We start from the raw sequence: 13109 nt of genomic DNA, 5'->3' as shown, positions 1-13109 counted from the left end.
CGTGTCGGTTTCCAACCTCCACGAGTTGCTGCAGTGTAACACAATGCTGAAGCCAAACTACGCATCATGCTGCTTAGGCAAGTACTACAGTTTCTACAGGTATTCACAATTATCGACATATTTCGTTATCGTGCACGCTATCTACCGTTCGGCAGATGACTTAGAGAGAATTTAAGGCGTTACTCATAACGCTTTGTATCATTTTACCGACCACATTTGTTCACATTTCAAAGTGATTCATTACTCATCCCATACAAAAGGCGTAGTAATTGTAATTGAGAAGAATAATAGCTCAATTTGAAAACAATGGCACATGTCACTCATGTATGAGAAAAAAATGTAACGTTTTCATGGCCAACTTATATGTACTGAAAATTTCGACAGCAATGTGACACACTTGCCTTAAAAATTCCACTAAAATAAAATATTGTACAAGTAGGGAAAAAAAATCCACAAGCCAAACCAACTGGTTGATTCTGTGCACAACAGATTTATTCTAACGAGCTTTGCTCGATTCCCTCGGTATTATATTTACACATTAACAAGCTCGCTTGAGTCATATTTGCAGCCGTGCCCTAGTCAAACTCTTCGCTTTCATACAAACGCGCCAAACGTCGTATGGACTGTTTCGTCTTTTTCTGTATGAATTCATCTACGTGCGAAAAGATCGTCACAATTCCCATAAGCCTTTCCAACGTACCGTGTACCTTTTCCGCCCTTTCAATGCTACTTTCGAGCGGCTCAGCAGATCCTGGTGCAAGTAGCCGGGACATGGCCGGCAGGAACATCGGTCTGCTAGCCAGTGGCTTATTCACGGACACCTTGCGCAAGTCGTTATAATCGTAATCGTAATCATCATAATCACCGGCGGGATCTCCAAATTCTTCCGACGAGTGCTGACTCCTCCGAACGGACCGTTTTCTGTGCTGACAACCACACGCCGGTGCTTGTTCCGGTTTGATGCTTCTCGGTAGCAGTCTGGTGGAAGATGAACTGGAGCTGTACGCCAAAGCTTGCGGAGGAATCAGCGTTGGAAAAGCTACCAGTTCGCTTTCGAGATGCTCAAGATTTAGCTTAGAGATATCTATTCTGGGAACTTGAGGTCTATGACTCGTAGGCGTTGGCCGTGGTACTGAAGTTGCTCTACCTTGAGTGGATCTTTGTGTGCTAGTACTCTGCGGAACGTTTCTCAAAGTAGTTAGCACCTGTTGACGCGTCTTACGCTGTATCTTGCGAACGGTTGTCGTTCTCGTTGTCGTACTAGTGGTCATCGTAGTTAGCGTTGTCGATTTCGACCCGATACTGTCAGGGGAATTATTCTCGTTACCAGAATCCATAACACTGTTGCCAGTAATGGCCAACTGTGGCCAAGCATCGAGCAAACGCGTATCAAGGATCGGTTCAGTTGGCACCAAATCGTCCTCTATACCGTTTTCTTTCATATCGATTTCTTCGGCTTCGACAGGCGGTTGCTGGAAGTAGGGTGGATTCAAATCGTTTCCATTTCCCTCCAGGTGGTTTGCGTTGTCATAATCCAATAACGTCGGTCTCGATCGAGCTCCATCGCCAACAAGGATCGTGTCAGTATCGCCCTGCTGGTTATCGATCGATCTCGTGCGATACTGATTCAACAGTTTCACCGAAATCATTTCACTAGCGGCGCGTCCTGCGAGGTCAGCGTTCCAGGACATAGATACGTGACAAGCGTGACGAGAAGACGGAAAAAATTGGATGAGATTTGTTATCACTTTACGGGTGTGCATGGTATGCATGGTAACTTCACTTGCCCGTTTCTCGGTCGAGTTCTTGCGAATCGTGAAATACCGGACCGAGCAGAACACTTTCGCCATCCTCGTCATTCGGCACTATCGCTACGGTTCCGGGTGGCTGTTTGCTGATTTCCACAAACCGGCCGTCCAATCGAAGGACCAAAGTCTAGACAAAATATATTGAATTGGGTGATAGAGACAGAGAGAGAGAAACAAAGAGAGAGTAAAAAACGCACACAAGATTATGGCACAATCTACTGTTGAATTATCACTAGCTCGGTTATGTCATCAAACGACCGATTCTGGTTCACATCCTGGCCAAAAAATGATAAGCTCCACGTGCGCGGAGTGCATTTTTTCCCAATTTCCTGCTGGAACCCAAAACTGGCAACCAAACACCGATAAAGAGGTCTCTCGTTAACGGCTTGAAACTCTAAAAATGAGCGATGATAGACACCCATCTTCGCTTCCGAGCTTTGTAACTTACCGACAAAAGCAATGCCACTTCCAGCAGCATGATGGTCAATTGTAGAGGTCTCTGGGCAAACGAATGCCAAGTAGTCCGGCCGGAGCTCTTCCAGTGCTGGATCGACTGCCTCGGCAGCAAGCTAGCGTGTTTTCGGAAGGTGAACATTTTTGTACCATGCTGCAAAAAGCCACAAACAAACAAACGGCCCTGCAAGAAGGGCTGTAAAACGGTTCGTTGTAGTACCAAATAGGAAGCGCTACTTCCTGGACAAAGCCGCTTGGTAAGCTTGCAATGGCGTAAGCCGCAACGGCAGAAAGATCATCCATTGCGGAGTATTTTCCGAGAGACGAAACAGCTCGGTGTTGTTAGCCAAACCGTGATCCTATGTAAAATTACGAGACGCCCTGGCATGGCTTTGGCTGTTGCTTTGGCTGAAGATGCAAAAGTTTAAAAAATAAATAAATTCAAATCGGTCACGATTGAAATGCACAGTAGCAATCATTTGCACAAAACCACGAGAAAACGCAACAGATCTGCTTTCCAAAGAGAAGACGCCACTTCACCTGACACTAACTATGACCACGAACAGAAAGTGAATGTGGGTGGCATCTTCTGCGTGAAGCGTTTCGTTCGTTTTCTCTACACCTGTGGCTCTTCATATCAGCAGCGATATATCAACAGATATTCCCCTCGGCGTGTTGGTCAATCGCAGGTGTTTTGCGACATCACGAGCCATTTGAAAAATGACCGTCTGGCTGTACGAATTCCACAGATTTACATCAATGCTCCGCTTGGGTGCAGATTAATGCCGAGCTGCTTAGCCTCAGTAGAAACCACTGCAATGGGCATGTTTTCGTTAACGTTCAAATTAATATGAAAATGTGCTCTCTGGCTGTTAGCTTCGGCGTACTTCCTGGCGAGCAGCTCGGGTGCTTGCGTTTTGCGGCTTGCTTATCGTCTCAACCGTGTGGTGTAGGTGCCCATTCGAAAAACCGTTTGGAAGCTTAATTGAATGAACGTGACGGTGGAATAGAACGCAGTAGCTGAATCGCTCAACCATAAACAATACAGCCGGCCAACCTTGGGGCAAAATTTTGGGATAAAAAGATGGACACAGCCGGTTAATGTGACACGTTGATTGTGTCAACTAAGTGCTTAGTAAAGTTCAGTTCCATCAGATTGTGCAGTGCACTGAGCACATACGGCGATTAATCAGGCCCGCATGCGTCCGCAAGTCAACGGTTAATCAAATCAACGCTATCAGGCAACGTTTATGACAGCATCGAAAATAGTCTGTTTGAATAGTTAACGACGTGCAGCGATAAGCAATCCGTAACCGTCGGTAATGGTTGGTATACTGGTTCGTGGCGGTAAGGGTAAGGGTAATTCAACACACAGTAAGCCATGCCTTAACGACGACCGTGAACTAGAGTTTTTCCTTATCATATACGCTTCTTCTCACGAGCGCAAGCGCATCGCGTCGTCATTTGCTCCAACATACGCACGCATACGCTGCCATAATGCAGTAGATCAGTGCATGCCGATGTTGTTTGATGTTGCCTTTGCATAAGAAAAGCTGTCTCGTCTAGATTTGGGTTGCCTGAAAGTTGTTAGAATAAATCAAAACTACACAAAAGATCCTCAACTCCATCATTTGATGTAATGCCGACTTACTGATCCTCGATGAACAATGACGAGAGAGACTATCTTATGCAGCTTAAAGTGCAGCCTGAAAATGCACCAAAGTTTTTGACTTCTCTCTCCCTCTCTTTTATCTCTCTTTCTTACGCTTTGTCTCTCTGTCTTATTATTCTGCTCTCCTTCTTGCGCAGTCAATCCGTACGCACAAAAATGGGCTCTCGCATACCACGGCTCGGCACGATCGGACCGGCAAGAGATACCCACCGCCTGCACAATAAAATAGAAAATGGTACCGTCATCATAATCAGCAGCCCCATTCATGATCTTACTCAAGAAATTATTCAACAACCCGGCGGGTAATGCACACGGGCTGCGATCGCCCCGCGCACGTACGCGTAGTCGCCAAAGGGGTTGCAATGGTTGGGGGTGGGTTGGGTCCGCCGGAAAATCGTGGGGTGGGATGTGCGCTGAACCGTGTGTACGCTTCACTTCTGGTGTTGTCGTCCATGTTTGGACACGGTTTTATAATTCTCCCAAGCGAGAAGCCCCGCAGCGACCGATGGAGTAGGGTGGTATGATAGGGAGGGAGGGTGCGAAGAGGAGAAAGAGGAGGAGGAGGAGAAGGAGGCAGTCGGACGGCAAACCAGTTACCATCGTACTCATTTTTCTGTTTCACAGTTTCAGCGCGAAGGTTACACGGAGAGCATCTTGACGTCGCGTTGTTGCTGCTGATGTACCAATTCCTCGCGCGGATGTGCTTAAGCTGCCAGAAAATGAAAACGAAAAGTGTTGCTGCTGTTGGAAAACGTTGATAGTGCCACGACTCGGTTGCAAGCGCCAAAAAACGTTCCGGCTCCAAGTGTCCAAGTTCGTGCACGAAAGGAATCCATACAAGTTGCCATTGAGCGTCGGGAGCAATAGCCCCGTGGATCGTGGTGGCCAGTTTTGCGTGGTTCTCGGTGGTTCTGGTGGCTTCGATGACCCAGTCGGGAGCAGCTGCAGCAAGTGTTGGTGCGGACAGTGTTGGCTTTTCTGCAAGCGAAAAGAAAACGCACTTCTCGGGGTCGTTTTTGAGCAATAGCGAGCGCTGCTAGCTGGATTTGCCCGGTAGTGAAACCGAGCACGGGTGAAACGCGCTTTCCACGCACCCTTGCACACTGGTGAGCGGTCGCGTTACGATCTTGGTCGAACGATCGCGCTGTGTGTGTGTGTCTGAGGTGGTCGACGATGGATCTGCTGCACTACGATGAGGACATATCGGCTAACAGCTACTACCAGCGACTCCTGAGCGAGCACTTTAGCATCCTGGAAACTGCCACCGTCGAAGGATGGATCGTATGTGTACCCCGGACCGGGTCCTTTAGTGAGCACTGTCTGGTGGATCAGGAGTTTGCGCTTGCTCACATACTTGTCCCAAACGAGGAACTGTCGGAGACGCACTTCTTCAACCTGAACTTCTTGCAACTGCAGCTGGATGAGAGGGCGCTCGTGTTCGGGGGCGTCCGAGTGCGCATCCTGTTCGAGGAGATATTCTACCGGGATGGGCTGAAGTACAAGGTTTGGTGTGTGGAGCGGCCACTACACGACATGAAGAAGTATGGTGCACACGCAGAAGACGACCTACCACTCGGGCGGTTCCTTACGGGGATCAGCAGTCTCACGGAGGCAGTCGAGTTCATTCGGACGGCCGCCAAGAAGAAGGACATCTTTGGCAAAATGGACGCTAAAGTGCAGCAGTTCGTGCGAACGAACGGCGAGTTCGGGAGGTGGCAATTCGACGAGCAGAAGGCCGCAGTAAAGATGATCTACGTCGAGTGTTTGGACTTGATTCTGCAGAATCGCAAGCTGAAGGATCGATGCCAGCGAGACATGGTGCTGCGGCGGAACGTTAAGGTCGCCATCGAGACGTACGTGATGGACAAGCTGTACGATCACGTGAAAAGCGTCATCGACGTGTGCCGGGCGGAGCAAGCGGAAGCATTTAACAGAACGCTACGCAACCTGGGTGATGTACATTGCACCGAATTTGAGGTGGCACAACGCTACGGTGAGTTGGTTCCACTGGCAAAGAAGGAACTCGCTCGCATCGAACAAGCCCGCACGGTGATCGACAAGATTGGCTGCTTGCACAAGGTGATGGAAGTACTGACGAAAGGAGCAGACCTCACTGGTGGGAGGTGTACGTTGACAATGGATGACCTAGTGCCGTTGTTCATCTTTCTCATCCTGAAGTCGGGCCTGGCACACTGGATGATGACCATCACGTTTCTGAAGGAGTTCCAGTTCAATAATGTCTTCCGTGAGCAGCGTATCGAGACAGGCGAACATGGCTTTCTGATCGCGACACTGGAAGCAGCGATCGTGTACATCAGCTGTGGCAGCATTGCCCGGACACAGAGACTCGGCGTCAATCTGGATCCTCCCGGTCCGACCGATCACCGGACGTCTGAGTGGGAGTTTCGGAATGCGGACGATTTTCTCAACTACTTGCTCACACTGATGCGCAATGATGACGAGTCGCGGGTGGTGGAATTGCTGCAGGACATCACCAACAATCAGGCACTGCTGTGTAGCGGTCCCACCGAAGCAGGCTACTACTATATGCCCTCGATCGACGACCAGAATAAGCATGGCCAGTCGGCGATACATCTTGCGGCTATCCTGGGCAATGCAAAGTTGCTGACACTCATCCTGTCGCTCCAGCCGAATGTGAACGCCGTCGACGCAAAGAACTGGACCGCGCTGCACTACGCCGCAGCGAATGGGCACCAGAATCTGCTACTGTTGCTGCTTCATGCCGGAATCAACATTAACAGCACCAGCAACGATCTACACACATCGCTCCATTTAGCGTGTCTAAATGGCCACAGTGGATGTGTAAAGGCGCTGCTGTACTTCTCCGAGCATATGCGCATCTACGTCGACGTTAATGCGGCCACCGAGCTGGGCCACACGCCGCTGCACTATGCGGCCAAGTGGGGATTTCTGGACATTGTCGAAACGCTGCTCGAATACGCGGCCCGGGTTGAAGTGGTGAACAAGCTGGGTGCGACTCCGCTGCGTTATTCACACAATGTTCGCATTACGAAGCTTCTGCTAGAGGCGATGCATGATCAGCGACGTAACGCTCGTGGAGTCCTTGGTCGTGATCACCAGAATGCGAAAGGACCGATGCGCCACACAGCGTACTACCTGGCGGATGAATATGGCCGCTCTGATGACGAGACAGGAGACATCCGGGAACAGCGCACGATAGAGGAGATGAAGCGCATCGAAAAGGCACTCGAGGCGATCGCTGCGCAGGACACTAAGTTGGCATGCGTGTACCTTGGTCTGGGTGATGGTTCGTGCCGGAAACCCGCAGATCAAGACCACCGAAATTACTCCACGCGGGCTACGAACTACGCGTCCACCGACGACGAAAAGCTTTGCCACCCGTTGTGCACTTGCAACCGATGTGTACGGAAATCGTCCGAGTTCTACAATCTGCTGCGCAATCCGTTTGGTACGTCTGCAAAATCGTCCGACGTGTCACCGACCGCGAGACAAGGTGTCAATTTGAACGCCGTCAATGGCGAAGGTTACACGGCGTTACACGTTGCAGCAATGCACGGAAATGTGGAAATGGTACGACTGCTGCTAGAGCAACAGGTTAATCCCACCATTCGGCTCAAGACCGGTGCAACGGCGTTGCACTTGGCGACACGTGAGCGAAGGTTGCGGATTGTACGGATGCTGCTCAGCCGGTGCCATAGTGCCGACATCGTGGACCTGAAGGATAGCCGCGGAGATACGCCGCTACACTATGCAGTCGAACAGAACAATCTGCAGCTGGTGCAGATGCTGCTGGATTCTGGTGCGGACCGTAGCATACGCAACCTGCAAGGGAAACGACCGATAGACATAGCGAAAGATAATCTATACTTTAACGTAGTTAATCTGCTCGAACAACGATAGCTGTAGCTTTCGCCGGAGAGGTTGCTGAATGCATTCAGTGTACTAATGTAAATATATGCGGATAATAAATGTTTAAGCATTGCACAAGACCATTTTTGTCCGTCATGCCTTTTTCTTACGCATACAAAAGTGCTTGAAGATTGCAACAATGATGACTTCTCTGCAGGTGGATTGAAAGATGCAAAAACGTACCCACCGTTTCTAATACAAAAACGTTTGCATGGGTTTGGAATGCAATTTTCCGATGGTTTTAATTTATTTCCTTTATCTTCTTCCGAGTAAGAATTACATTACTTCTTTTCACACAACATTTTGTATGTCTTTTATGGATAACGATATCCTGTCTGGACGATGTTTCGAATCGAGAATAACATTTACAGCAGAGGAAAAAGAAAAACACACACACACACACTCCCCGGACATTTTGTATGCTAGTTTAAGATCCTACACTAGCAGAAACAGCTATCTGATTTGTTCTTGGCTCCTCGGAACCATTATTATATGTGGTGATCTTCCCGATAAAACAATTGAAAATGAAATCCAAACAGAAAAAAAAATCAACAATAAAGCAATGGAAACTCTCTTAGATACACAACGATTGTAGTTCGAAGGTGTGGAATGAAGAAGGCAAATACCAAGAAAAAAACACAAACTCAACATTATTTTAAACAGCATGGAAATCAATCTGATGAGATGCCACTTAGTGTGGACGCGGAAAGTCTAAAAAGAAGTATGATAGGGGCCTAAAATTAGCACATACTCAACAACTTGCTCACCATGATTAGAAGTTTTTTTTCGGTCGGAATTTTCTTAAAGCTAATGAAAAAATATTCCTTCTTCAATGTGTACTTTTTAGATTGTTTTACGTTTATAAACGACCCACTTGTACGCCGATCCTTCTAAGTGAGTTGCAGCGACTTCGATCAATCAACCAACATTGTCCGGTTGTAAAGGATAGTTATGCTTAATAGCTCTATTCTTTTTATATATATTTCGTTTTATACTTGCTTTAGCGACTAATAAATCGCTACGTGTTTTGCATTTTCTACAGGAAATTAATCAGAACAACAACAAAAATATTTTATATATATAGTATAACACATAAGTCGGCTCTCCTTATTGTACGTTTTGCGACATTGTGTCCCTCTTCTTTTTCTACAGTTGTTACTACCGGCTCTCTAGCGATGTTGGTCTTTCATTTCGCGATTAGTGAATTTTTACCCCTTTTTAGTGCGGACGTCCGTCAACATAGGACTGCACCTTAGACCACGTTTTTGCGAATAATGCTTAGAGCTTCAAATTGATCTTTATCTTGCCAGCAGCTAGAGAGGGAATAATAGAATCAAATATCATGCTTACAGGTTTATAACGAATTAAAACTTTCGCCGTGACCTTCAGACAACGATGTGGATATACACGTGCGTAGTTATCCCCTTTTGATGTTAATGCGTTGTTCTTGCTCCGTGTACCCTACTTTATCCGAGGACATGACTACATCTACCGTTGTGGAATACTTTTTTGCATGGATCTGTGCATATATGCATTTATGTATAACGTCTCGTGTGTTGCATTTTACTATTCGCCACACAGTCTACGCAACGCTCCTCTCCCCAAAGGATGCGCCTGCAGACCGGTAACATGGTAAAAGAAACTTAACATAATAGTACACTTTCCTCCGACACACGCTGGCACTCGCTGCTCTTGTCCAAAAGGCTGGAGAAACGGTTTTTAATCTTCTAGATTACGGAATGCCTGCTGCATATCTTCGTAAAGCTGATCAAAATCAGCCTTGATCTTAGGCTCACCATCCTTCACTGGGTCCTGTAAATGAACAGATTAGTTAGTGTAAATATGAAAGAGCATTCTCAGCAAAGTATTTAGTAGCCTACTAATCACGATTATATCTCACCTTGAATTTCATCGATGACAACTGGTACAAAATGTTGCCCATCGAATCTCGAATCACGTTCCAGGTGATTTTATTCTCCGATTGTGCGGTCGTTTCCACAGCATGGCGGGCCATATCGTAGAATCCGATCATGTTCTTGAGCATGCCAACAGTTTTGTAGAACGGACAGAAACGATCGTACGCAGAGTACGAGTTCTGCTGCAGGAAGTCGTCCTTTAGCAGTTTAGCAACTTCGAGCGTGATCTTATCAGTTTCAGCCAGCGAAGCCTTACCGACCAGCTGCACGATTTCGGACAGATCTTCTTCCTCCTGTAGGATCTCCTTGACCTTGGTACGCATCGGCACGAACTCTGGGAAGTTCTTGTCATAGAAATCTTCCAAGGCGCGCATGTACTTGCTAAAAATTTGGAATGCACGCATGTGACAATCGCAACGAACGTCCGCAACATATTTTACATTCTTATTGCAACGAAAGCTCACCTGTAAGAGATCAACCAGTTGATCGATGGGAAATGTTTGCGCTGGGCCAGCTTCTTGTCCAAACCCCAGAATACTTGCACAATACCCAGGGTGGCGGATGTGACGGGATCTGAGAAATCACCACCGGGTGGCGATACGGCACCGACGATCGACACGGAACCCTCGCGCTCCGGGTTGCCGAGACACTTGACGCGACCGGCACGCTCGTAGAAGGAAGCTAGACGAGCACCAAGGTAAGCCGGATAACCCGAATCGGCCGGCATTTCAGCCAAACGACCGGAAATTTCTCGAAGAGCCTCAGCCCAACGAGAGGTGGAATCGGCCATCATGGAAACGTTGTAGCCCATGTCGCGGAAGTACTCAGACAGTGTGATACCAGTGTAGATGGAAGCTTCACGAGCAGCGACAGGCATGTTGGAAGTGTTGGCTACCAGCGCGGTACGCTTCATGATGGATTCGGTTACACCGTCAATTTCAACCGACAGTTCGGGGAAGTCACGCAATACTTCAGACATTTCGTTACCACGCTCACCGCAACCGACATACACGATCACGTCCGAGTTGGAGTACTTCGACAGCGACTGCGAGATGACAGTTTTGCCGCAACCGAAAGCTCCAGGAATGGCCGTGGTACCGCCCTGAACGCAAGGGAACAGGGAGTCCAATACACGCTGACCAGTTAGCAGCGGGTGGTTGGCCGGCAGCTTCTCCGTCACTGGACGTGGTTGACGTACGGGCCACACCTGTAACATGGTGAATTTGCTAATTTCACCATCAAACTCGGTCTCCAGGATTACATCGTCGACGGTGTAGTTGCCCGACGGGGCGATGTATTTGACGGTACCCTTGGCACGTGGAGGAACCATGAGCTTGTGCTTAACGAGTGTGTTCTCGTGTACAATACCATACAGATCACCACCGGTGATGTGCGAACCAGCTTTCACATTCAACGGGTTGAAGCTCCAGCTCTGAGTACGTGACAAGCAGGGCACGTTAATACCCTTCGGAATGTAAATTGAGCTGGTCATTTCGTTAATGTCCTTCAGCGGACGCTGGATACCGTCAAAGATACTACCCATGATACCTGTAGGAGAAGAGTGGAATAAATTGCTTAAAAATAGATCATTGAAACTCAAGCACCCTGATGCAAATGACACTACATACCAGGACCAAGCTCCACGGACAACGGTTTGCCCGTACGCAGGACAGGATCACCGACAGTAACTCCAGACGTTTCTTCGTACACCTGAATGGTTGCCATATCTCCTTCCAGTCGAATGATCTCTCCTACCAGCTCATAGTATCCGACACGTACCAGCTCGTACATAGCCGAGCCAGACATACGTTCTGCCGTCACGACTAAGTAAAAATAATAATAATGCAATGAGCGAGGGCATACGTTTTGTGTAAATAACTATCCTAAGCTTCATGCAACCTATTGCAAAATAAAAAAAAAAGTGATTACAGGCATCACATGTTTAGTTTTCAAAATCATCATGTCATCTGACCAAAATCACATATCAATGTAGGCTATGTTACATAATGAAGTAACATTAATATAGAGCACCTAGAGTTAGAGGCAGTGGAAAATGTACTAAGGTTCAATTTCCATTAGACTGAAGCATTTGCGAACAATTAACTCGAAAAACATTGATATAAACAATCCATCCTAATTCTGCGGTTCGCTCGAGAGCGATCACATGAATAACATCAAAACACGCACACTCCCACAAACACTTCAAATAAGTACGATTGCATGCTCATCGCACTCCTCCGTAGTATGTGTTGACTCGTCAGCCTTATCAACACAACCACAGCACTTCACACGTCATGTGACTTCTTGAGAGAAGCAGCAACGACACACAAGCCCAACAAATGACAGATCCAGAGGCAAAATTTACCGTCTCTTCTTCAATGAACATGATAAATATATTTTTTTCTGGTGATTTTAAAGCAACTATTAGTCTTGTTTCATATTATTATATCAAATAAATACTTACCAGGACCAGATACGGCGAAAACGTATCCAAATTTGGACTCGCCTTCCTCATCGCTGATTTTCTTCAGATTCGACATTTTTTATCTCGTTCTCTCGCGACGGCCTGAGTCGATACTGTTTCTGCTGGCTTCTACGGATGTTCTACAGAAATGATAAAATAATTCCGATTAATACTAACGCTCCTGTTTCATGCATCAAATAGAGTTTCAAAAGAGATCAGCTGATCAAAGCGATGGCGTATATGTCGCAAACGCAATTAAACCTTAACGCAGACTGAGCTAGTTGGTCATGTGACCCGTTTGATTTGAGTCTACAAAGTTAAGAGTAACTAGACGGTACAATTGAATAATCGGGAAAAATAGACATCAAAGTAACTAGTTTCTACCGCTAGGATCAATACAAAGCCCAATCAAATTGTACTACGCGTAAAATCTCAATTAAAAAACATCCTGTTCAGTGGAAACGGCCAAATAAGCGACTAAAGAAAACAAAAATCGATCGGTCACGAATTTGCACACCAAATACACTACATCACTTTAACCGGCAATATCTGCTCAAGAAACGAGTATTTAACCCCCAGGTTTATAATATTGAAGGTAACCGCTTTTGAGAAACCCAATCGTAAAACTCTAACTTGAATACGAACTTTACCAGCCACTTACGCAGTCTTCGAGATTGGAAATGCAATGCACAACGTGCAGGTGGGGTAAAATGGTATCACAAGACTGAGAAAATTTGTTCTTCTTGCTCTTGGTTTTGAGAGCGAGAAAACAGGTAGATTCTATTGTTCTTATTCCAACCACGTCTGTCTCTTTCGTACTACCGCGTTGGTGGGCAAGCTGTTTACCATTGCCTATCCCATTCTAACATAGTTCATCTTTGATT

General features: G+C 46.9%; 3 protein-coding genes across 4 annotated transcripts; 1 reads left to right on the top strand and 2 right to left on the bottom strand.

Annotated features, from left to right (window-relative positions):
* Nucleotides 1–575: 575 nt before the first annotated feature.
* On the bottom strand, nt 576–2286 carry LOC128720893 (uncharacterized). The gene is made up of 3 exons (XM_053814592.1): nt 2257–2286; nt 1784–1935; nt 576–1653 (listed from the first exon to the last, which is right to left on the bottom strand). Exons 1-3 carry the CDS (start codon nt 2284–2286, stop codon nt 576–578), a joined length of 1260 nt encoding a protein of 419 aa, XP_053670567.1.
* Nucleotides 2287–5106: 2820 nt separating this feature from the next.
* Nucleotides 5107–8120, top strand: LOC128720582 (ankyrin repeat domain-containing protein 27-like). The gene has a single exon (XM_053814256.1). The coding sequence runs from the start codon at nt 5107–5109 to the stop codon at nt 7834–7836; it is 2730 nt and encodes a 909-aa protein (XP_053670231.1). The 3' UTR covers nt 7837–8120.
* A 688-nt stretch (nt 8121–8808) lies between these two features.
* LOC128720583 (V-type proton ATPase catalytic subunit A) lies at nt 8809–12941 on the bottom strand. Of its 2 annotated transcripts, none has more exons than XM_053814257.1 (6): nt 12876–12941; nt 12226–12365; nt 11390–11584; nt 10226–11309; nt 9746–10142; nt 8809–9657 (listed from the first exon to the last, which is right to left on the bottom strand). In XM_053814257.1, the coding sequence occupies exons 2-6, from the start codon at nt 12299–12301 to the stop codon at nt 9565–9567; spliced, it is 1845 nt and encodes a 614-aa protein (XP_053670232.1). In that variant the 5' UTR covers nt 12302–12365; nt 12876–12941; the 3' UTR covers nt 8809–9564. The 2 variants fall into 2 exon arrangements, with proteins under 2 accessions (XP_053670232.1, XP_053670233.1); XM_053814258.1 differs by having other exon boundaries at nt 12887–12938.
* Nucleotides 12942–13109: the final 168 nt, after the last annotated feature.

This window comes from Anopheles nili, chromosome 2, assembly GCF_943737925.1.
Source record: "Anopheles nili chromosome 2, idAnoNiliSN_F5_01, whole genome shotgun sequence".
Classification (NCBI taxonomy): Eukaryota; Metazoa; Arthropoda; class Insecta; order Diptera; family Culicidae; genus Anopheles; species Anopheles nili.
This window is presented reverse-complemented; position numbering and strand designations above follow the sequence as displayed.

Bases quoted from the DNA above. Each gene is read 5' to 3' on its own strand.
- LOC128720893 (XM_053814592.1), bottom strand. From the start codon at position 2,286: ATGCTGCTGGAAGTGGCATTGCTTTTGTCG. The intron at 1,936-2,256 runs GTAAGTTACAAA...TATTTTGTCTAG, and splicing joins AAGTGGCATTGCTTTTGTCG to ACTTTGGTCCTTCGATTGGA. The intron at 1,654-1,783 runs GTGAAGTTACCA...ACGCGCCGCTAG, and splicing joins CTCGACCGAGAAACGGGCAA to TGAAATGATTTCGGTGAAAC.
- LOC128720582 (XM_053814256.1), top strand. From the start codon at position 5,107: ATGGATCTGCTGCACTACGATGAGGACATATCGGCTAACAGCTACTAC.
- LOC128720583 (XM_053814257.1), bottom strand. From the start codon at position 12,301: ATGTCGAATCTGAAGAAAATCAGCGATGAGGAAGGCGAGTCCAAATTT. The intron at 11,585-12,225 runs GTAAGTATTTAT...ATTTTTACTTAG, and splicing joins TTTCGCCGTATCTGGTCCTG to TCGTGACGGCAGAACGTATG. The intron at 11,310-11,389 runs GTATGTAGTGTC...CTTCTCCTACAG, and splicing joins GTCCGTGGAGCTTGGTCCTG to GTATCATGGGTAGTATCTTT.